At 46.7% G+C, this 25837-nt stretch overlaps 1 protein-coding gene across 1 annotated transcript in view; it reads left to right on the plus strand.

Moving 5' to 3' along the window:
• The first annotated feature begins 4616 nt into the window (after positions 1-4616).
• Positions 4617-25837, plus strand: part of CACNA1B (calcium voltage-gated channel subunit alpha1 B) — an 856833-nt gene continuing 835612 nt past the window's right edge. The window contains exons 1-2 of the mRNA XM_069241492.1: positions 4617-6378; positions 16856-16961. Coding sequence (XP_069097593.1) covers positions 6113-6378; positions 16856-16961 — 372 coding nt within the window. The 5' untranslated portion in view covers positions 4617-6112. The remainder of the gene's footprint in view (positions 6379-16855; positions 16962-25837) is intronic.

A 25837-nucleotide genomic window follows, 5' to 3' on the forward strand; every position in this document is an offset into this window, starting at 1 on the left:
TACCAGCGGCGACTCCTCTGCTATGGCAGAGGAGGGTTGCCCCATGCCAGCAGCAGCTGTTGCATATCCTTAACAACTAAGTTTATTATCCTTTCGTGGTTAAAGGGGCGTGGCCATGGAGGATGACTGGGATGAGCTCTCCCCTCAGTGTGCATGTGTGATTGCCGGCCAAACACACATGACCACTGTGCTCGCTCCAGCCTGGCACTGTCTTGCCAGGCTGGAGAAAAAAAGGCACAGGCTCCCAGTCTGCCTGGGAGGGCCCTGGCTGGGCGCTCCCAGCCAATCCTGCTGCTCTGAGCAGCGTCAGGATTGGCCGCAGGGCAGGATGGGAGCCTGTGTCTGCTAAGGGGACAGAGGAATGGTGGCACAGCGCTCTGTTACATTTTTAAAAATTATTTTATATTAATAAAATGCCCCCACCCGCTGCGTGCCGCCCTGCCCCGCCCCTTGCAGCCCCCCTGAGCCGCGACTGACTTGCACTCTAAACAAAATTAAACTTCCTACACGAGGCATACGTAATTTTCGAGGCGCAATGTTTTGCCCTAACATTACCTGTAACAGAAAATGGAGAAAAAAATGAGACACACATTCTGTGTACACTCTTATGTGCTTTTAAACTGTGGGAGATGACTGTAAGAACAAAAGACTGGTGCTTTGAAGGACAGAGATAAACAAAACACGAAAACAAAATATAAACAAACTATTTAACTGTAAATAAAGCAACTTCGATTCTTCAAGATTATGAAACCAGGCCACAATCAGGTGAATGTTTTGAAATCCACTTTTAGTTTAACTGGTGGGAATTGTCCCTGAATGTATATATAATACAATGTGCACATCTACTTGTGGCATCCTGGGCTTGTTTTGATGGCGCACGGGGTGCCAGGCGCACAAATTCGCAACTGCTGCCATAGGGGCTTACACTAATGACAACTGGCTATTCTGAGTGCTGAAGGTAATATTATTTTCTTCTGAGAAAGGACAGGGATAAACATTGGTTAATCATGGAAATTTACAGGTCTAATAAATCAAAGTTATCTTTAGCAATAGTGCAGATAAATTGGAGTTAAACGAATTTAGGTTTAATTTATTAAGGCATTACTTGAGAGAGGTTTGTGTAATATTTCAAGCACTGAATAAGCCTTGAATACTTTTAATCCACGTTTGGCTATGGTCATTTTATTTTTGTCGCTCTGGCCTTCACGCATCAGTAAATTTAGACAAGCCCATCATCACATTTTCTTACAGAGGGGCAAAGAATGTGCCTGTGACCCTACCCCTTCGTATAAACAGGAAATAGTATTGCCCCTATAGAAATAGTCTGACTCTAGAATAAGTCCGGCAAAAACAATTATTATTTTGGTGTCTGATAGATGTGAGGCTAAGCCACAATGATTATGATTAATTGACTTTTATAAGGATAATAAAAAATGGTCACAAGAAGCCAGCCATTTTCAATGGATAAACCATCGAGACTCCATAGCACATCTGCTGCATCTTTAACAAAAGAAGACAATACGGCAACATATCCAATCAAAACCACATCCAAATATTTAGAAATGCTTCATGATACAACATAATTTACTTTCCTATCCATTAACAGCACCAACTTGTAGCCAAAAATGAATTAAAGAATAAAGCTGTTTTTCTGGAAATAGAAAGTAGGATTCTCCATTTAATAAAACATAATTTGCTATTTTCTAAACGCTTCCTTTGGCTGAAGGTTTTTTGATAATACAACCAGATGTCCACCTATATCTGAAGGCTTTATTACAACTGCATCATCCATTTGCAGAGCCTGGAGTCCCATGGTTGCCACATTTATATGTGCCTTTATGCTGCAGAAAGGTGCGATTCCATAACCTGTGGAATTCCCAGAGCAACTCGAAAAGGGCAATGGGTACTTTTGTATTTTGTGATGACATAATGCCAATGGATTTTTGGCATTATCAGAACCTACAGCTGCAGACTTGTTCTCTAGGGCAGCTATCCCGGAGGAAGGACTTCCCGCAGAAGCAAGACATAGGTCCATGAAATTTGAGATACACAAATCCATAGTAGGAGATGTTTATTTCCCTGACCCTTGCTGAGCTGAAAGAGGACATACATTTGTTGACAAATTGATCAGCACGAGGGTGCTCTAGTTCTACAGCAAGGACTGCAGTGAGTGTGCTTTGAAATTTAAAAAAAAAACCTTCATATTGTTTAGGAACAGCAAGGTGTTACTAAGGAGCATATTTGCAAGGAAGTGGTGCACCATAGATGATGAATCACTTTTCTTGCTCCCCCCACCGGCACATAATGACACCATGGTTGTGCTGTATTTACAACATTGGGCACCATGGCAGTCGTTATCACAATAGTGTCAAAAAAATTTACGCACTTTACGCAATTGTAGCACTTTGCTACACTAGTGTCAAAAATGTTGACACTAGTGCAGCAAAGGACCGGGAGCCCTATTGAATATAATGGGTGCGTCATTTTAATGCCTGCTCTGAGCTGGCGCTAAAAATTATGGAAATATGGTGCAGTGAAATGTTGTAAATTTCATTTGCCATTTTTTCAGGCCTCCCAGTGCCAGAATGTCCCCCTTGCATACATTATGCCTAGCACAGGCATAATGTGGTGCAAGGGTTACAAAGTGGCACAAAGCAAGCATTGTTCCACTTTTTAAATATGGAGCAGCGGAAATGCCTACCTAACACCTCATTAGCGTAAAAAAAAAAATGATGGTGATGTGGCGCAAGGGACTAGCCTGGCTGATGTAGGGTGATACCCTGAAACTGGTCACAGGATGCTTGTTTCCGGTCCAGGGAGGACCTGGCCTGGCAGTTCGGGCTGGACTGTTCCCATGAGGAACAGGGTCAAGACTGATTTGCATATGGCTGGGTCCAAACTGGGGTGGCGTGGTGAGCAAAAGAACAACGGATTAAACCCAGATCTGTGACTGGGGGTGAGTGTTTGAAAAGTTTCACTATTCTGTCCCTCCTGCTTTTGTGTTGCTAAAACCTTCCCTATTACAATCACATCCTCGCTCCATAATATAAACCCTCTTCTTGAGTCCGTGTCAGATATCTCTCTAGCAGAGGCGTTTACAGTCTTCTCTGGGGGGCTTATCACATAAAGTGAGCACTGGAAGGGGTACTTTAAGACTGGTCTCTACCTTAGTGTTAGACTGATCCATGTCTTAAGACGTTCAGGAGTTGGGGAAGCGCTATTTCTTCACCCTAGGCTGTTTTGAATGGTCAGTTGTCATACGACATTTGGTTGGAAAGGTTGCAGCTTTTGTTGACATGTATAAACTAAAAAACTAATTATAATACAATAGGCACATAAAGCAACCTAACATCACAATTAAAACACACTAGAGCACAAAACTACTAAAGAGCCAAGATGTGAAAAGAACAATCACCGTGTACAGAACATCACATTGCAGAACTGCAGCACAAAAATACAATACAAAAACTCAGCTCATATGCAAACATTCTGCTCACAAATTACCACCGGCAGAATTCTGCTTTCAAAAGACCGCGGTAAATTGTGTTTGCCTGAGCAGCAGGAACAGGGAAGTATTTTTTTGATCCGGCCCCTAGTCCTTGAATTGTCAAATTACTCCTTCAGGAGCTTTGGGTGCTGGACAGCGCCCTTAAGGGAGAAGCGCGCACACTCGGGCGCGGGCACGAGACTAACAGGGCGTCGGAAAGAGTGCTTAAGCCTTAAGGGCTGCCCGGCGTCAGGAGCGCGCCCAGGAGCTGTTCAGTAGTAGTTCTGACGGGCACGCGCGTTGGACAGGTTTCAAGAGCGCGCACGGACTGTATAGTATTGGGTCTGCTCGCAGAGCTGTACGGAAGTCTAGAGCGTGTACAGAGGCTGCAGCCGCTCCACACGTACCTGCCTTCTTCATCTTTTCCTTCTGACTCCCGCTCCCCGAGCTCCTTTCCCATCTCTCACCACTTCTCGTTCAGTCGCTTTCCTTCCAGCACGAAGTTCATCTTCGCTCCCCTCTCTTACATACCCCCCCAACCCCCTTCCTTCGGTCACCGTCCCGCCACTACACCTTCTTCAGCCTGCCTCCTCGTGATTCTTTCTCCTTTACCTCCACTTTCCCCTTACACCTTCCCCCCCACATGAATGTGTGTGCGTGCGGGTGCGAGAGGAGGTGGGGGCAACGCGGGTGGGGCGGGGGCCTGGCCCCTCAAAGCTTCACCCAGTCTAAGATTTCTCCCAGTATCCATAGAAAAGGGAAGATGAAGGGTGAGGCCGGGTGGGGGAGGGGTGGGGACGTTAACCCCTTTGGGACTGTTAACTTATCATAAATCACGACAGTACACTCCATAAAGGCCCTAACAGGACAATATCACAACTGAAAGCTGCGAAGCGTGAGGGATGCCTAACTGGGGGACGCGACGTCGGCAGCTGCCTCGCCCCTGTTTATTAGCTGGTTTTCCTTATTTGGGGGAGGGGAGCGGCACGATGCTGCCTAGAGAGAGATGCTGCCTGCCTGCCTGCAGGGGTTACTGGTCTAGGTGGTGTCGGCTGTGCATTGGCTGCGCAGCCTCACATGGGCAGGGTGGAGACTCGCACTGCGAGCGCTCCTCCTCGCATTCCCCACCGGAGCTGGGAGCTCAGATACTGGGAGGGGACCCGGAACAGCAGCACCCCTCCACAGGGAGGGCAGGACAGTCACAAGGCACAGGCTCCCCCGCTGCGAGCCCCGGCAGACCAGAAGAGGTCCGGCGTGTCGATCTCTTATCAAGACCCGCTGCCTCCCATTGCATAAAATATACCGGAGGCGCATGATGACAAAGGGGGCAGGGGCTGGTAGGGACTCCTTCTCCGGCGTCTGAGTCTCAGCCCTGACACTGGCAGCATCCCCGGCTGTTCCACCTGGAAGCAGACCCACACACCTTAGGACCAGTGTCTCGTGCAACCCCAGCTGATAATTCGGAGTATCAGCATCTTCTCCGGCATCATCGGCAGAATCAGGTACCTGGGTACCAACCTCGCCTGCTGCATCCCGTCAGGCGATTCGTGGCACCAGGCTTTAATTCAGGCAGCGGGCTACAAGCCTCTCCCTCTGCATCGCCGGCACATTCAAGCAACAGGGTACCAGCCTCTCTTCCTGAATCTCTGACAGGTCCGGGCACAAAGGTACAATCTCTCCTCCTGCACCAACCTCTCCTGCATTTTGCGTTCGTGACAGGATAGCCGCTTCTCCTCCTGCACCCTTGAGAGATACAGACCCAGTAACACAAGGTTCTGCTCCATCTCCACATCTCCCACACCAAGATACCAGTCGCTCCTCCAGAATCCCTGCCAAATCTAGGCCCAGGGTCGCCAGCATTTCCTGCATCCCTGCCAGATCCCGGCACAGAGACACCAGCCTCTTCTGCATCCCTGGCAGATACGCTCCCTGGGATACTATCGCCTGTTCACGCGCATCCCTCGTAGGTCCTTACTGCAGGGGCAGCAGTCTTTCTATTCCTACATCCCTGCCAGGCCCAGGCATCGTGGTATCACCGTCCTTCCTCCCGGAGCCCGGACAGATCAGGGAGCTGGAGGACCACACTCTCCACCCTACATCCCCCGAGATACAGGATGGGGAACGGACATGCAGGGAATGATTTAGTTCCCCGTGTGTGATTCTCTGCCCTCTGTGGGTTACTTTTGAGAGGCGAGGGGCACTTTGGGGAGATCTGAATGGTGTTTTGAATCCGGCAGATGCACCTTTGGGCATTGGGACATTTGTGTGTTCTTCATTGTTGACTGGATCTAACCTTGGCTCCCGCTTTCTTCAACTCTGTCAATAGACAACCTTTCTGTGTGTGTCCTCTCCACCTCTGTGTGACCCCCCACTGAATGAAAAGTGACTGACAACATCTGCTGTGTGCTGGCTCCAACCCTTCATTTCAGTCTGCCTTGGGCACTCCTTTAATACCTGTTATTTACAGCTGTTGCATTGGCTCAACTTTCTCTAACCGTCCAGGGGAGGACATAAATCTGCTGCCTTCTCTGCCCCCCAGGGAAGTCCTCCTGCACCCTAGGGGGGGATGCTCCTGCCTCCCCTTGCCTTGGATTCTCACTGCTGGTTCTCTACATCCTCAGGATCATGGCTCGCTTTGGAGAGGATCTGCCCACACGCTATGGTGGTGGAGGGCCAGCTGGCACAGCAGGGGGCCGGGGCAGCAGCCGCCAAGGGGGTCCCCAGCCTGGAGCCAGGATGTACAAGCAGTCAATGGCCCAGAGGGCCCGGACCATGGCTCTCTACAATCCTATCCCTGTCAAGCAGAACTGCTTCACCGTCAACCGCTCCCTTTTCATCTTCAGCGAAGACAACATCATCCGGAAGTATGCCAAGAGGATCACCGAATGGCCATATCCTTTTTCAACATGGGGTACTGGGGACTAAATGGGGATAAGGGAGGTGGATAGGTTTTAGGGATGTCATTGCAGAATGGTGAATGGCCTTCTCCAAGAGATGGGTTTGATGTAGAAAGGCCATGCCAGAGAATCACAAATGGCCATGTAATTTTCCATTGTGGGGTACTGAGAACCGACTGGGGAACAAGGAAGATGGATAGAGCTAGGTATGTCATTCAAGAGAATCAAGAAAGCCATATTCCTTCCATTGTTGCCGAGTGATGGGCAAAGGGAGATGGGTTTGGTCTAGAAGTTTCATGCCAGTGAATCAAAAATTACCATATTATTTTTCAGTGTTGAAGAGCGTTGGATGAAGAGAGATGGGTTTGGCTTAGATGGGTCATTCTAAGAGGATCACTGAATGGCCATACCCCTTTCCAATGCTTGAGAGTGGAGGGTGAATATAGATGGGTTTGGTCTAGAGGGGCCATTCCAGAAAATCACAAATGACCATGTCATTTTCCAATGTGCAGTACTGGGAACCAAGTGGGGAGTACGGGAGATAGCTAGGTCTAGGTATGTCATTCCAGAGAATCAGGAAAGGCCATATCCTTTTCATTTATGGGGAGGGATTAACAAAGGGAGATGGGTGTGTCTAGAAGGATCATGCCGCAGGAGTGGCCATATTCTTTTTCAGTGTTGAAGAGCATTGGGCGAAGAGAGATGGGTTTGGTTTAGATGGGTAATTCTAAGAGGATCTGGATGGCCATATCCTTTTCCAGTGTAGGGATACTAGGGACCGACTGAGGGATAAATAAGGTGGGTGGGGTATCGGCATGTAATTACAGAGAATCACAAATGGCCATACCCCCTTCCAATGCTGGTAAGCGATGGATAAAGAGACATGGGTTTGATCTAGGAGAGTCCTTTAAGAGAACTATGAATGGTCAGACCCTCGTCCAATGCTGGTGAGTGATGGATAAAGAGATGGGTTTGATATAGAAGGGTCATTCTAGAGAACCATGATTGGTCATAGCCTTCTCCAGTGTGGGTTACTGGTTACTGACTGAGGGAAAAGAGAGGTGAGAAGGTAATGGGTATACCATTCAGAAGATGAAAGAAAGGCCATGCACTCTTTCAGTGATGGGGAGAGAGGGGCAGAGAGATTGCCTTGGTCTGGAGGAGTCACGTCGTCTAGTGATGGAGAAAGAGAGACTGGTTTGGTTTAGAAGGATCATTCTAATAGGATCACTTAATGGCTATACATTTGCCAATGCACGGAAGCAGGAGACAGAATGCTGGCAAAGGGAGATGAGTTTAGTCTTGAAGGGTAATTCCAAGTGGATCACCAAGTGGCCAGATTCATTCCCAGTCTACATCCAGGGTAGAAGGAGAAGGGTTTAGTCTAGAAAATTAAAGGAATGCCAATATATTTTATCAATGCAGAGAAATGGAGGCAAATTTATAGAGTTGGGGAGGATGAGTTAGTTCTATAAAGGCTATTCCAAAGGATCAATGGTCATATCCTTTTCTAGTTTGTGGAACTGGGGACAGGGGTGATGAGTCTGGCCTGGAAAGGCCATTCCAAGAGGATGACCAAATACCCACACCCTTTACCAGTGTGGTGGGGGGGCAGTAGAGATTGCTGACAGAGGGAGATCTCAACAGTTATATTCTCTGGAAAGATAGCTGTTTTTATTCGAAGAGGGGCACTGAATGGCCATCCTCCTCACAGTGGTAGAACAAAGGGACAGGAGAAAATGTATAATCTATACAAGTCAATTAGAAATGTCAATGGGATCAATGAATGCCCATAGCTGCTATGAGGCTGGAGTACTAAGAGAAGGCTGGGAAAAGAAGGATGGGTAGTAATGGAACTCCGAATGGACATATCCTTTCCGAGTCCTTTTCCAGTGTAGGTAGCCGGGGATAGATTGAGGTGGAAAAGACTTCAAGGCATGGATACAGTTGAGAACCATCATGCTGGGGGATCACCAAATAGAAACATTTTTTACTAGTGAAAGGGGGCAGGGAGTGACTGCTACACTGATGCAAACTGAGTATTGTATTGTATTGTATTGAGTAGAGTCTAAAGGGCTCATTGAGTCATTCCAAGAGGATCACTGATTCACCATATGCCTCAACAATGTAGGTGATCATGACAAGAGCTGGGGCATCTGAAGGGGGTAGGAGGGCCACTTGAAAAAGACCACTGATTGCACGTCTGGGGAAGAGAGGTGGGATTGTATGCAGTCTGTGGTACTGAGCTGGAAAAGTCATGAGTTATTTCATCTGCACAACCAAATGGCAACTTCCTGGTGTGGGATATTAAATGGGTAGATTCAGAAGCATAAATTGTGTAGGGTTATCTGGGCTCTCTGGGTCAGTCGAAGAGAGTAGCCGAGTAGGATGCCCCTTACTGGTGCATAGGCGCCGACAGGTAGTAGGGGGTTGGAGTCTGGACTAGGAACAGGGCTTGGATTCAGGACAGGAGTTGGCTCCAGACATAAAGGGAGCAATTTAGAAGCAGGGGTTGGAACCATCCATTAGGGCAGGGGAGAACCTGAGTCATGTCTGGGGGTACAAGCCGGAGGCAGGGACAGGAGGAAAGCCTGAGGTCAGGGGTTTCACTTAGACCCAGGGGTATGTCCAGTGGGTTGTAGGAAGGCACAAGGTAAGGTGCAGAAACGAGGTCTTGGGCACAGGTAGGAGTTAGACTGGCTAGGGACTGGATTTAGACCAAGGGGCAGAAGCTTGAACCAGTTCAGAGGGCACAGGTTGGAGCTGGGCACAGGGGCAAGCGCTATAGCCATGCATGGGGCAGGGCAATGTCTATTGCTAAACCTAGGGCAGGGGTTGTAGCCAGGCCTGTGGGAGAGACTAGAGCAAGGTGTTGGGTCGAGGTTGAATTTAGGTCGCAGAAGCTCGAGCGAGGCTCGAGGATACAGGTTCGAGTGTACGAGCTGGTGCCAGGGCCAGGGACTGAGCCAGCAGGGATTGGATGTGGGCAAAAGGGCAGGGCTAGGGTCAGGCCAGAGAGCTGAGCTAGAACCGAGCCTGACAGCAGGAGCTTATGGTATTGTGGCAGGCAGGGGGCTGAAGATTCATTCAGAATAGGTTGCAGAGAGAAAGGGCAAGAAATTATGGGCTCGAGAGGTTCTGAGAGTAACTCTTGTTTCTCAGGACAAGCGATGGCGGGGCAATAGAAAGGGTCATTGCATTATAACTCCTGGCTGCCGAAATATATGTGGGCGCTTTCCTAGTGCAGAAGTGGGGTATTAGGCCCTAACTGCACGTGTGGGGTCAAATGTGGTACAGAAGATGTGGGGCTCAGGCTTGCACGCAGGACTGCAATGAGCACAGATGTTTAGGACATATGCATGTGATATGGCCCGCCTGCTCTGGCAGAGGGTGCTCGTTGAAGTGACCCTCCGAATGCCAAGGCTGACGCCAAATCCCGGCAGTAGGGAATGACGCTTGGCTTCATGGACTCGAAGGCAGCGAGATGGAGCCGGGAGGCCCTACATATATGAATGATGTGAGCAGAACTGCTTCTGTACAGAAGAGCTGGAGCACACTACCCTTGCCGGAGCCTTGGGGGATGTTCAGTGGCTGCGCCACAAGACGCGCGGCCTACCCGAAAAGCGCTTCTGTCTTCTCGGTAGCGGAGGCCGAAAGGAAGGAGCCTTCCGCCGCAGGGCTGCTCTGTCAGCTTCCGCAGGCAGGGGATGGACTGCTCTCAGAGACCCTTTGTCGGGTGAAAGGAGGGCTGCCTCACGCCACCTGTGGGCCTCCGCAGGCTGCTATGTATTTCTCTCCCACCTTAGCCAACCGGTGGGGACTCCCTACCCACACGGCCTTTCCCCCCCAGCTGACGGGGGTGTCCTATGTGTTTCCCCTGAATACAAACCTTATATGGATATTTGGGGGCACGGCTGGGGTTGCCCTGCCCATCTGCAGCCGTAAGGCCTCTACATATCTCACAACATTTATCCTGGGGCCGAAGGGCTCCCTGTGGCGGCCTCCATGCCCTCTCGCGGGTTTGAGGGCAGTCTGTGTACCAACGGCACATGAACCGGGTTTGCTCCCTCCCCCGCTCTTCCCCAGCAGGTGCCTTCTTCTGGCTCTGCGGGCCCTCATGGCCGCCTTGTCCAAAGGGCTGTTTGAGGGTTTCGCAAGCCGAGGTAGTATGTGCGAATGAAGGGCCGCCTTTCTAATCATGGCCGCCTCTGCGCCACCCGCGGCCATCGGGGTCTATGGATGGCTGGAGGCACCGCTTTGTCATCACGGCTATAGGGTCTTCACTGTGTCACACACCTCTATTGGTTGAGTGCCTGGCAGTAGGGCTCGCTTCCTCAGCATGGCCGCCTCCGTGCCACCCTGGGAAACGGGTTCTATATCTGGTTGGAGGGATCGCTTCCTCAGCAGGACTGTCCCCGTGCCTACTCCGGCTATGGGGTCTTCTCTGTCACACCAACATTGGTTGGGTCCCTGGCTGGAGGTCTCGCTTCCTCAGCATGGCCGCCTCTGTGCCATTCCCTGCCATCGCGGCCTGTGGCTACCTGGAGGGATCGCTTCCCCCGCAGCGTTGCCCCCGTTCCAAACTCCGGCCATAGGGTGTTCTCTGTGTCACATCACTATTGGTCGGGTGCCTGGCTGGGAGGCTCGCTTCCTCGGCAGAGCGGCCCTTTGCGCTATCGACCGGCCATGAGATACTTGTGTCTTCGCAGCAGAGCTCCTTTGTCTGGCTACGGCAGGGCTGCTGGAAGCGGCTCCCCTGCCGTGCCCCGACTCCTCTGCCAGCAGTAGTGCTTTAGTAGAGGGTGTCTCCAGGGAGCACCTTGTTTTCTTCCCCTGTGCAATCACACACACCTATTGATCCTGCGTTAGCGCCAGCCAGAGAGGCCTAGCAGGAGCCTAGCAACCACGCTGCGCACTGGCGGCCTCCCCCACAGGCCTGCTGCGCCGCCACCGGTCCGCTCTGCTCCAACAGACCGCTCTCCCCTTACAGGCCGCTCTCCAAAAAACACCCCACCGGACCCAGTCCCGCTCTGTCCACAAAGGCCCGTACCAATGGCGTAGCACAAAATGACTGGACCCTTTACGAAGGCAGGCACCCCACACACCCCGAGGCTCCCGAATCGCTCAGATATTCAAAGGGCTTTGGCTGAAAGGGGCCTTGCGTGTTTTGTTTTTTTGCATTATTACTAGGGGTAGGCAGCCCCCTGCCCGTTACGCGTGCGCGCACGCGCGTGTCCGCAGGTGCTAGGCCTCCATACACAACATTCAGAGGAACAGTTGTGTCCTTCTTTGCTATTTACAGTTTCGGTGGACAGTGTGTCGACGTCATTAGGGGGTTGCTACACTTGACTCGCACATGGGTACTTCTGCCACTGCCATTGCTACTCCAGGCGGGTCATGAAAGCATTGGCAGGAACAAAAACAAGCAGGAGGCTGCTAAATGGGAAGGGGTGGGGCAAGCCCCTGGTGTCCGCAAGGGGCCAACTGGTACCAAGTGCAACTTTTGATACCCCTGACGTTTTGGTTATTCGACGTTCTTCGTTCAAATGTCCTAGCTACATAATGAAGGAACATTCAACCCTCTGACTGATGCATTTCTCGTTTGTGCATCTCTAGGTCGCATTGCCTGGTTTACGAGGGAACAGCCTGGTACCTCAACCCTCGTTGGACTTACAGTGCACAGCAATCTCTTTGGAATAGAGATGATTTCAGGGCTGTAATGCAAAGGGAGAGATATACTACTGGAGGCAAGAAAGCCGTGGGTGTGCAGGGACAGCCCGTGTTCCCACGAGTAATCAGCGTGTTTTTAACTGGGTCTGTTTGTGCCAGCTGAAGTCACGCGGTCCTCTTACCAGAGCCGAGCCCTGCAACCTGTCTCTTCCCATGGCAAGCTCTCTCAGAGGCAGACAGGGGGTGCCCTGCCCACTGGTGCGAGCCGCCCCCCTGGCTTCCAGCTACACTTAGCTGGAGCTTCTCAAGCAGAAAATGCACGCGCAGCTCAACTCTGTTAATGGCCTGTGCGCAGCATAGGGGAGGCAGCGACGTGAAACACCAGCTTCTCGGCTCTTTTTGTCAGTTCTCAGCCGCTAGTCCGAACACGTTTCCGCCAGGTCCTGTCATTTGCCTTAAATGACGTTTGAACCGGTTCACGGTTATTTAGGATTGAAAGGGGTACTCCTTTTATTCCGCTCACCCTGTAAAACCTTCAGTCCACATTGATTGTTCGGGTCAAGTTTTACGGTGATTGGTTCTGAAAACCATGCCACCCGTGCAGCGCCTCGTCTGAGATAGGAAGCGCTATATAAATACAATTTAAATACAATGCACCTTGGGACCTGGCAGTTGTGGATTTTCGTTACCAAACAGGGTCCCGTTTGCTACACATGCGGGGGCATACATTAGTCGAAATGTTTTTTTTCCCTTTACATTTAATTTATTGGCAAATAAAAAGCAGAAGCTCCAGGGTCTCCCCTGGAGAAACAGTGCTTCAGGTCTCCCCTTGAGGCGCTTTCTGAAATGTAGACCTTTCCATTCACCTCTCGAGGTGCTTGCTGGAAACCTGGTCCATTTTCATCTCCTTCAGAAATCCTTCCTGAAACTCATCCTGATGTTGTCTCCTCTGGATGTGCTGCCTGAAATGTAGGCCTGTAGATATGAGGAGCTTCCTCAATTACCCCTTTTACTCTTCTCTGCGGTAGCTACCTGCAATATCGACCCCCTTTGTCTCTTTGGAGGTGTTTACTAAACGCACCTCCTACTCACACTCTGGAGATGCTTCTTCAAACCGGACCCCACATATTGCTCTCTACAGTTGTTTCCTGAAATGCACCATTTTTATTCACCTCTGGAAGCGGTCCCTGATACATAACCTTTTTTACTCTTCTACAAATGATGGCTGAAACGTTGCCCTTTCTATTGGTAGCCAGAGTCAATGTCAAGTCCCTTAAAAAGATGAGGTGCAGAATAATGCAGGAGTTCGATTTGCATTTCATCACACAAACACAGGAGGAGCCCCCTCCCCCACACTCAGCCCAGAGATCATGTGAAGGGGGTAAGTGAAAAATGCACATAGGACCTCACTTAGAATTGGTGCTACTTGTAAAGAGTGGTTTAGCACTAGTACCGCCCACTGATAGTGACCTTATACCACACAGTACAGGCGGAGAAACCAGTACCCCTGTTGAGATCCACCCTGCCAGGTTCCTGTAAATGAGAGCTGGTAAGTACATTGTTACCAGTGCTGACCATAACAGATTAAAAGGCAGCTCATGCATGGAAAGAGGGTTAACTCTGACCTGATCTCATAAAGGCTCCAAATCAGAATTAGGGACACAGTGTGCAGTGATGGCCACTGCCTACATAGATGGTGACAGAAAAGTGCTTTTTGGGATCAGCTCCTATCTATGCAGTGTGGTTATGGGAGGGATGAGTGAGATGTTCCCTGGCACATGCAGCTTAGTAAAGGTTTCTCACACCACTGTTGTGTATGGGAGCACAGTGTAACTCTGTGAAACAGCACATTCACACTGTACTTGATGGCTATGTGCCACAGTATGTCTGTACTGCATAGTGTCCGTATGGTACTGAACGTGCATGACTCAACATGTATATTCTGCATCCTGTTTCATTATGAAAGTATACACGTATGATGTAATGTGTCTGTATTGCGGTGTATTCATACAATAGTACACATGTATGACTCAGTGTGTCTGTGGTGCACAGTAGTTCATATGACAGAAGATATGTGTGACTCAGCGTGTCTAGTCTACATAGTGTGCACCTATGACGGTGCACCCCTGGTACCCACTTTATCCATGTGATGTTTTGTTCACAATCCAGGGTCTGTACCATTTTGAAGTTATTGGCCGGTCCACCATCATGTCTACATTGCATTGTGTTTCTGTGGCACAAGAATGCAAGTGGGAGTTGGCTCAGGTAATTCAGGGTGCTGTGGTAATATGCAGCATTCAGGTAACAGGAGGTGCTCAGGTACTCCAGTGTGCACAGGTGTTGGAGGTTTCTCAGGTAATACAGAGTGCTCAGGTAATGCAGGTCGCTCAGGTAATGCCGGACACTCTGCTAATGCAGGTCACTCTGGTGATGTAGGTTGCTGAGGTAAATCAGGGTACTGAGGTAGCTCTGCTAATGAAGATTCCCAGGTAATAGAAGGCCACTCAGGGTATGCAGAGAACTGAAGAAGGTAATAGAAGGTCACTCAGGGTATGCAGAGAACTGAAGAAGGTACTAGAAGGCCTCTCAGGGTATGCAGAGAACTGAAGAAGGTACTAGAAGGCCACTCAGGGTATGCAGAGAACTGAAGAAAGTAATAGAAGGGCACTCAGGGTATGCAGAGAACTAAAGAAGGTACTAGAAGGCCTCTCAGGGTATGCAGAGAACTGAAGAAGGTAATAGAAGGCCTCTCAGGGTATGCAGAGAACTGAAAAAGGTACTAAAAGGCCACTCAGGGTATGCAGAGAACTAAAGAAAGTAATAGAAGGCCACTCAGGGTATGCAGAGAACTGAAGAAGGTAATAGAAGGCCTCTCAGGGTATGCAGAGAACTGAAGAAGGTACTAGAAGGCTACTCAGGGTATGCAGAGAACTGAAGAAGGTACTAAAAGGCCATTCAGGGTATGAAGAGAACGGAAGAAAGTAATAGAAGACCACTCAGGGTATGCAGAGAACTGAAGAAGGCAATAGAAGGCCACTCAGGGTATGCAGAGAACTGAAGAAGGTAATAGAAGGCCTCTCAGGGTATGCAGAGAACTGAAGAAGGTAATAGAAGGCCTCTCAGGGTATGCAGAGAACTGAAGAAGGTACTAAAAGGCCACTCAGGGTATGCAGAGAACTGAAGAAACTAATAGAAGGCCACTCAGGGTATACAGAGAACTGAAGAAGGTAATAGAAGGCCTCTCAGGGTATGCAGAGAACTGAAGAAGGTACTAGAAGGCTACTCAGGGTATGCAGAGAACTGAAGAAGGTACTAAAAGGCCATTCAGGGTATGAAGAGAACTGAAGAAAGTAATAGAAGACCACTCAGGGTATGCAGAGAACTGAAGAAGGCAATAGAAGGCCACTCAGGGTATGCAGAGAACTGAAGAAGGTAATAGAAGGCCTCTCAGGGTATGCAGAGAACTGAAGAAGGTACTAAAAGGCCACTCAGGGTATGCAGAGAACTGAAGAAACTAATAGAAGGCCACTCAGGGTATGCAGAGAACTGAAGAAGGTAATAGAAGGCCTCTCAGGGTATGCAGAGAACTGAAGAAGGTACTAGAAGGCTACTCAGGGTAGGCAGAGAACTGAAGAAGGTACTAAAAGGCCATTCAGGGTATGAAGAGAACTGAAGAAAGTAATAGAAGACCACTCAGGGTATGCAGAGAACTGAAGAAGGCAATAGAAGGCCACTCAGGGTATGCAGAGAACTGAAGAAGGTAATAGAAGGCCTCTCAGGGTATGCAGAGAACTGAAGAAGGTAATAGAAGGCCTCTCAGGGTATGCAGAGAACTGAAGAAGGTACTAAAAGGCCACTCAGGGTATGCAGAGAACTGAAGAAACTAATAGAAGGCCACTCAGGGTATGCAGAGAACTGAAGAAGGTACTAAAAGGCCACTCAGGGTATGAAGAGAACTGAAGAAAGTAATAGAAGACCACTCAGGGTATGCAGAGAACTGAAGAAGGTAATAGAAGGCCACTCAGGGTATGCAGAGAACTGAAGAAGGTAATAGAAGGCCACTCAGGGTACGCAGAGAACTGAAGAAGGTACTAAAAGACCAGAGTGTATGCAGAAAACTGAAGAAAGTAATAGAAGGCCACTCAGGGTATGCAGAGAACTGAAGAAGGTAATAGAAGGCCAATCAGGGTATGCAGAGAACTGTGGAAAGTACTAGAAGGCCTCTCAGGGTATGCAGAGAACAGAAGAATGTAATAAAGGTTGCTTAGAATAGTGAGTTAATGTAGGTCACATACTTCAAGGAAGCTCCTAAGGAAAAGGAAGTGGCTCTGGTAATAGAAACCTCTCAAGAAATACAGGCTGCTCAGTTAATATAGGCTGCTCAGGTAGTACAGGGTCCTAAGGTTGTCCAGGGTCCTCAGGTAATACATGTGGCTCTGCTAAACAAGGTGACTTTGGTACTGGATGGTGCACCGGGAACACAGGTCACTCACATTATGCAGGTCACTCAGTAATACTGGTTGCTCGGGTAATATAGTGCCCACATGTAACATAGGGTCTTCTGGCACTAGAGAACCATCATGTAATAAGGGCTCATCAGGGACTGAAGGGTCCTCTGATAATACAGGGCCTCATGTACCACACCATTCTCAGGTAATATTGGGGGCGGGGGTTCGCAGGCAGGTATCGACCCTGGCTTTCTGCAGAAGGTCCCGATGTTGAATACTGTTGGGGATGGTGCAGGGTTATAAGTTGCGCGGTGTCTGCTTTCATCAGCAAGTTTCTTCCTTAACCTTGTCACTCCATTCGAATATATGATTCTAGCCACCATCATAGCCAACTGCATCGTGCTGGCCCTGGAGCAGCATTTACCCGAAGGAGACAAGACACCCATGTCCGCGCGGCTGGTGAGTACTACATGCATGTGTCTCCTGTCCGTGATAGGTATTTGTTTTGTATAAAGCACTCTCCTTGCAATCACAACTAGATCCCATGGTATGTTCATATACAACACTAAAAACCTTCCTTGTAGTCAGACACTGACGAGGTTTGAGGGCCTGTGCCAGCTGGGCTAAGATATCCAGTGAACTGGACTCTGTTGAATGTGAGCAGATGTTTCCACAGATGTTTTTTTTTTTAAGGGGCAATTTCATTTCTATAGGAGGTGCTATACATGGTAGTAACCAGGGTACCTAAATAAGCAGTTCTACCTGCTGGTTACATTAAACTGTGAGGTTCATTGATGTATTGAGCATGATGAGTGAAGACAAAGAAAAAAACAGGGTATACATTAGTATGATAGAGGCTGCCTGGTGTATGTGATGTTGGCATCAGTGGCAAACGTGGTGCAGAATGAAAAAGTAGCAGATGTTGTGAAGGAACCGGCTACTAGTGATGGTAAGTCACATGCATTCGGAAGAGAATGGTGGAAGATTCAGGAGTACAGTAATATTGAAATAATGCAGTTCTGAGAAGATAGAGAATCACAGTAGGTTCAGTAGTGTAGTGTTTGAGATACCGCAGAGATGGTGGAGCACCCTGGAGCTGAAAAGGAAGAGTGGAGTAAATTTAGTAGTAGCATCATTTTGGAGGTAAGATAAAGAGATGTGGTTAAGTTGATAAGGTAGAAAATGGCAGTAGGTTTAGGGGTAGACTCGTGTTTGAAGTAGTGTAGTGATGGGAAGCCATATGGACCAAGAAGGAAGTAAATGGTGGTAGGTTTAGGGGTACCGTACTGTTGGAGGTAGTGTAACGATGGTAGCAGCTTTGGCCGAGAAGGAATAGAAATAGTGCAACATCTGAGATTGTGGTAGTAGTGTAGTGATATGAACCATGTTGTGCTGAAAAGGAAGATTATGGTGGTAGGTTCAACAGTGGGGAATTGTTAGAGGTAGGATATGTCAGAGACACTGTAGGATTAAGATTTGAGGCACAGGTAGTAGATGCAGGAGTAGATCGGTATTTGACAAAGCTCGGGTGGGATAAGTGGTAGTAGAAGTGGTATGGCTGAAAAGATAACACATGTTATAGGTTTAGGAGCAGTGCAGTGGTTGATAATGTGTAGTCATGGGAAGTAGTAGTAGATGAGAAGTGAAGGCATGGTTGTAAATTGAGGCACTGTAGTATGTGAGATACTGAAATTAAGAAATGGGATGTGGTGGTTGCTAAGAAGATAAAGAAAAGCAGTATGTTCAGAAGCAGTAAATTGATTGGGCAGTACATGGAGGGGATGTGCAAAGGATAGCGAAATAATTGCTGTTGATGGAGCAGATGGTGTTAGAACTAGTGCAGGTTGGATAACACGTTCAACTTAAAGTGAAAGGTGGAAGTTGGATGGGAGGGCAGTGCCAACTATGAGGTCTTTTGTGATAGATAGTAATGAAGAAGCTGTTAAATGGTAAAGCGAGATGTAGTGCAGATGTGGTGGGGGTGGGTGGTGTCAGAAGGGAGCATAAATGGGGAAGCATCTCACAGCTCTATATTGTACGAAATGATGCTCCAAAGGTTACCCCTGAAAATTCACAACTGATAAATATTGTAATCCAAACACTTCTTGCTTGGTCTCACCTAGGGGTTTCGACCATAGTCTGGTCCAATCAGATTGTAAACAAAAGCACAGCTGAGTATAAAATAGTATACTTTTTCACAGTATAGACAGATTAGTTATTTAAATATGGCCACAGAAAATGAAGATATGATAACAAGTATGTGATGGCATGCATTGTTGGCTATCACAGGAATGATAAATTCCAGATTTCCAGTGCTGGTGGGGCTTAACAAAATAAAGTCCAGGCTCAACATAAAACCTCCCTACAGATTCTCAAAATGGCCGCCTCCTTGTGACAACTACTGTATCTGGTTCTGGGAGCTTGGGGCCATATGTACTAAAGCTTTTTCCCATAGACACAGAATGGGTAAAATCCTTTGATACATCTGGCCCTTGGTCCCTTGATGAACTTCTCTGTGGCATTCTGGGGACATTGTTATTACCACTCTCTCATCCAGTGGTGGAGAAGGTGTTATTTTCGCCCCTCACCCCATCTCTTCTTCAGTTCCACGTGGGGTTTCTGTCGTCCTGCTTTGATCCTCCGATTGACAAATTATGCCCAGGTGCCAAGCCCCGACCTGGGCTGTGAGGAGCTGCACATCCCCATCAGGCTTCTCTGGAGACCACCCTCTTACATTTCCTCTTCTAGGCCCTTTTTTTAGGGTGCAGCATAGGAGGTAGTCCAACATTCCACTTGTACTTCTTGGGCCACAATACAGTGTAGCAGTCAGGCTCACGCAATATCTTTGGCACTGCACACATTCCAGGCTCATAAATAAATAGTAGATGCTGTATATATTTTTGTTGAAATCTTCCCTAAGGACTCAGTGATCCACATGCGCAAGAGCACTGTACCATTGAATAAAATCCAGTCTAACAATAAGAACCTCAACAAGATTCCAATGAGAATAATCCAGCAGAGAAAGTATCTCAAATGCCCCAACTATAGAATAAAAAAACAACAGATACTCCTCCAAACGAAGTTATATTTGACAAAGAATGACACATTATCACTGACATTCCTGGAGGAAATTCTGGAATGTTCTAGCGTTGTACATTTTTAAAACTCAGAGCGTCTCTGATGAGAATATCCCTAATCTACATGCATTTAAGCCATCCCAGTATTGTAAGGTCTTTTGTGAAATACTCCGATCTGCCCTACAGCGGATAAGGAGTCATCCGGTCAAAGATTTCACAACAGATCTAAAATCCCCCCTGACATCTTCAAAGAAAGGAACATTCTAGAACACCTGTTATTAGCCATTGCTAGAGATAGGAAAGAGCAAACAGAACAGTGTTTTTCTCTAGACCTGAAAGCGAGACAGGGTAGTTTAAACCTGTTGGGCATTCATGAAAAGACCATGGGGATAATTATGACCCCGGAGGTCGGTGGAAATGTGGCCGTAGTACCACCAAGAGGCAGACGGTACATACCGCCACATTATGACATTGGCGGGTTGGCTGAAGCCAACCCGCCAATGTACCACACCGACCGCCATGGTGGTAACAGCCGCCGGGCTGGAGTTAACAATCTCCAACCTGACGGCCGCTACTGTCCCACCGGCGGCATTATGACCCTGCCTACCGCCATGGTTTTTGTGGTGTTCGGAACCATGGCGGTAGGCCCTACCAGTGACAGGGAATTCCTTTACTATCACTGGTAGGAGGCCCTTCCACCCCCCAACACTCCCCAGACAACCCCCCATCCACTCTTCCCCCCTTCCAATCACCCCAATACACGCACACTCGCAGGCACACACCACTCATTCACTCACTCACACAGGCATACACACATTCATACACCCATGTATCCATTCATTCACGCACACATCCATACGCACATTCAAACTTAAACACAGATACGCATTCACATTTCCATTCATTCACGCATTCTCACACATGCAAACACACACGCAAGCAACACTACAGACTAATTTGCATGCGCGCACACACTCACACACTCATGCACACACCCCAACACACACACACACACAACAACCCCCAACCCCCTCCCCTGTCGGAAACCCGACTTACCTGAATCCAGGGGGTCTTCCGGCAGGGGACGGGGCGCTGCTACCACCAGCAGCGCCCGCCAGCAAAACACCTCCAGGCTGTATTATTTTTCATAATACAGCTGGCGGCGATCTACCGGCGTGGCGCTGCTGGTGGTAGCAGTGCCACCTTAACACCGACTGCCAGCATGTCCACAGCCGGATTTCCGCCCTTCTTATGGCACAAATCCAGCTGTGGTCATATTATGGCAGACGGATGTTTGCCGTGGCGACGGTCTTTTGGCGCCCGTCACCGCGGCGGAAGGCAGTACTTACCGCCAAAGTCATAATGTGGGCCTATGTCCTTGGCCTATCATCCCCTGTCCTTTTTCTAAAAAAAATAAACATATATAGACTCAATTATTTGACCAAAGATATTGACTGTACTTTGACTTATAAGTTAGGAACTGGGACTTGACTCATATGCCTCTGAACCTATTTTTTTCTTTCTATGGATTAGTGACGGGACATATTAATATTGCAGGTTTTGGTTCTATTTCACTGTATTGGTTACTTATGAACTTCCATGATGTCATTATATGTGTGATCTGCATATGCAAAAGCATCATGGTGTACTAAAAAAAGTGTTCAAAAGACTGATTTAGTGAAATAACTTGATTTCTGACGCATCACCATCAGTGCTTATCATATATAGTTTTGCTCTTTGAGTTTACATGTATTTGGTGGTTTAACTTCTTGTAAATGAAGCCCCACTTCCCGTTCGGGGAATATGGCTTGTCAGTAGTTTAAACCTCACCATGGCCTACAACAGAGCCAGGATAGGCTGTGAACTCTTGGGGACATCTGGTCGATCAGACGATCTTCAGCAGAGAACCTTTCCACGAGCCCGTTGATTTCTGTGAGGGGACCTTAGTACGTGAGTGCTCGTAGCGCTGCTCAGGTCTGGTTGAGTAGGTAGCAGCCTATTGGTTCCTGAAGCATCCTCCTGCCTTCCTGCTCTCGGATAGGGTTAGGCTTGGCTACCCTGGCTTCCCGGCCAATCAAATCCCATCTTTGCCACGGATGAACTGCTGAATGCAACGGGAGCAATTCTGAGCAATTTAAAATTCACACCGAATAAAAAAATAATCTGAACAGAGAGAATAACATAGGAGAAAAAATAAATAATGGCGTGATCACAATAAGGAAGGGAATATGCCACATCGCGATATAGCGACCAAGCCCTGGGCAAGCTTCCCGTTTCTAGCCGCGTGTGCTATATGTTGGTGATAAACTGAGGGAGATGCAGGCAGTTTGGTGGGAAGGACCTCGGTGGAGGGCAGAGGTGGGGGCTCGGCAGCAGTTCTAGGTTTAAGAGTGAAGCATTTGAATATACCACGAACACAGACTGGTTTTTAGAACACCTCCCACAAAATATAATAACAAATGAACAATATAACGGGTAGTCTGGTCAGAGCAATGGGAGGTGCCGAGGCGCCTGATGAGTTAACTTTACTGCATTCGTAGGTAAATGCTTGCTTGATCCACGGCAGGACGTGTCTCATGGGAGATAACATACTAATTACTCACCCACACACACCTATTCACGTCAGAACAGTAATCCCTGCAGGGAGGGGGCTGTAATGCCCTGAAAATAGCTCTCTTCTGTTTTGTATAGTGTGATGTCAGGCCTGGTTGTTGAAATAGTAAGGACTTCCGGCGGGGCTTTGAATGCTGGGCTTCTCGGCTGTGTCTATAATCAGGGGAGTAGCTTGCTCAGTAAGATTGGGGGTGGATCTTCATGTTTTCCAACAAATATGATAAGCAGGGCACATGAGAGGAGCTAAAGGGGCGGTGGAAAGGGGGCCGAATGTGGATTGGCAGAGGTAGGAAGCGAGAGAAAGAACAATATTTTGTATAATAACCAATATTTTGGAAGACTTTCAAAGCAGAGAGAGAAAGGCTGTGTGTGTTTTTGTCTGTATTGGTGTAAAAAATCCTGGTGAAATCCAAAAGGCACGTGTACCCAACAATTTGCCAGAAAATACATTTATTGGGGGGTGTAACACCCCAACCACCCCCTGAAGCTATGCTGCTGCCTATAATGGCCAACAGAGGTCCCTATAAACAGCTCCTGTTGCCCGTACTTTGGGATATCAGTACCTGTTGCTGCACATCCACATGTAATGCTAGTGCGCTTGTGAACAGTATCTTGATTCTTAAAACTTGTACTGTCATCTTAAAGATGAGCAATCTCTTTCACTACATTCTAATGGCACTTATCATTTGATAATTTCCTGAAAATGGGGGTACTTAACACAACGTTTTGTTAGTATGGATGGAAGTTATTTATAATTCACACATGAATGCAGTTTCTAATGAAGTGTAATTGCCTGTCCCCTGTGAAATATTGCTGACGTTCATGCTTGGCTTTTTGTGATTCCAATAGTTGTGTGACTGGTAGGGAAGAGGGACAAAGAGAGAATAAGATATATCTGTAAGCTCATCACATACAGCAGTTTGTGGTTTATGTGTGTGCGTGTATATATATATATATATATATATATATATATATATATATATATATATATATATATATATATAAATATATATATATATATATATATATATAAATATATATATATATTCACTGAAAAAAATAAAGGTTAAAGGGTTAAAGTAATAAGTAATGTTATAGTTTGGTGAATATGTCAGTGACAACATTGATGTGTTGAATTAAATAAAATGACAAAAATTCACCAGTTATAGTTAGCAGAGAACCAAGGTCTGAAGGTGCTAAAGATCCTACCACCTGCAGTCTCCTAACTGCGGTGAAAACTTTACAGAGAGCCCATATTTTGAAGCTAAATGAGCACATGTACACAAGTCTGTACCTGGTGAGCACAGTCTTCTATGTTATGTAGAAACTCTCATGCTATGATTATTCTGTCTAATAACGCTGGGCTGCTTACAAAATTTAGCATCTACTACTTAGAATCTTTTTGCCCTATTGGAAACTTTTTCGTCAGATGCAAAAAACTTGTGTGGAACATACTGGACACAAGTCGTCAACTGTCATCTGCACTCAGAGCTACTCTTCAATATAAAGATTTATTAGCTGTTTAATAGCTATATATACCATTGATGCATTAGAAGCACATGCATTTTGTAAACATTTAAACCCATTAGCTGGACACAGGCTGTACAAAATTATGTAGAAAAGTAATATGGGAGTTACCTGCCACTATGTAAACTATAAAATAAACTAGCACACTAATTGGATGATGTCATTTGAGATATCATCAGTGATGTCATAAATGATGTCATAGAACATGTCATGAATGATGCAATATGTGAGGTCAAAAACATTGCAAGGCAAGGGGTGGTATATATATATATATATATATATATATATATATATATATATATATATATATATATATACAAATTATAAACGCGCACACACACACACACACACACACACACATATGTATCTTTATAACAAGAAAGCAGGGGTAAAAGTCCCAGGAGGTGCCCATCCTTGAGTAATGGGTAGAATCATCCAAGTGTTCAGGTGCCCTTTAGAACAGGAAACCTCTACCTCTAACCCATTCAAGCATACGCATAGATCACCGGGAGGTGTAGGACAGAGCTGAATTAAAATGTAGTAAATCTTTTAGTAAACCCGATAACTTAAAAGAATCCCAAGTTCTACATTAGTGCAAAACATTTTGTAGGATTTATTTCAGTTTCTTAAAGTCCCATAAAGTGCAAGTTTGAACCACAGTGTTCACAGAAAAAGCCAACATGTTTTTCTCAACCTTTTAGTGCAAAAAGCCTGAGGCTTTTTCAAGTCTTTTACCATAAGAGCAAATACAATATTGTTTCACCATAGATGTGTAGGTAAATCAAAACAGTAGAAAAACAAGCACTTGAACTGCAATAGGTCTCGTGTTCGCTCGAGTTTCAGCTAATAGCGTTTTCTTGCCACAAACTGAAAATAAAAAGTAAAACAGTTGACATAAGCAGCCGGTTCACAGTGCTGCTGTGAGCGTGAAGTGAGAGACAAAATGAACAAGCATTTGTAATGCAAGAACAGAAAGTGCGCAAGGGAGAGTAAGGAAAGGAATAAACAAAGTCACACATGACTGCAGATGAAAATAAGTAATAGACTAGAGACCTGTTAACAGAAACAGACTGGAGCCACTGAAACACCCAGCGCTCTGGTCAAATGCTATTAGCCTAATAAAAAAAGTAATGCCTAAGCACATGCTACATAGGCACAAGTGGAAGGATACAAGTTCTATGGCCATGCTCCTGGGGAGTGTACAACTGTGGAAAATGTGGGACAAAGAGCAAGGATTGACCACTAGCAAGCAAGGATTTTTTAAGAACACTGAAATAAACCAGTGAAAAAGCAGAGAGCCCCCAAAGAAGCATAGAAGTATATACTAAAGTATATACAAGAGGTCTCGAATGCTCAACCTAAAAATAAAAATCAGAAATAGCAGTACGACAAAGAAAGATTAAAGGAAAAAGGATGCCCAAAAATCATGTATCCAGTGTTGTTCAATAAATTAGCAGTGGCCTAATCGAAATGCAATAAATACAAAAATTAGAAAAACAATCATATTCAACACTGACCTGAGCATAATGCCATAATATCACATAATTCAAAAAAAGGTGCATCCAGTAAACACCCAAAATGACCATTATCCCAAAATAGGATTACACTGGGATTCCCAATACTTATATCAAAATGCACAGCAGTAGCTAAGTGTAAATTGATCCAAGTAGCATATAGTCAACCAGCAATCATAACAAGACATACTGTAGGTAAGAGTGTATGAGATAAAAGAGATAATACTTCCTGAAATCACATTTAGGAAACTTTTAAAGACACATTTATTCTAGCTATCGCGTCACTTCTATTTCGGTCAAGGCTAGCAGGTGTGCCTGTCTCAGCACTGTGAAACCCTTATGGGTAGCTGTGAACTGTACAAAAACACTTGAATAGAATAGAATACATACAGTCCCGGAATCCAATATAGAGTTTCTAAAATGGGTCCAAGTCACTATTATGCAAAATTAAATAAAAATACATTAATATGATGAATGGAATGTCAGAAGTACACAAAAGTATGTGCAGCCCCACATTGGCCTAGTTATAGAAACAGCAGCATCACCCTGGTGATGAGAAGTCATGTGCTACAATAGTGAACAAGTATATGACCATTAGTGACAG

The sequence above is a fragment of the Pleurodeles waltl genome, chromosome 6 (genome assembly GCF_031143425.1).
Source record: "Pleurodeles waltl isolate 20211129_DDA chromosome 6, aPleWal1.hap1.20221129, whole genome shotgun sequence".
Taxonomy (NCBI): Eukaryota; Metazoa; Chordata; class Amphibia; order Caudata; family Salamandridae; genus Pleurodeles; species Pleurodeles waltl.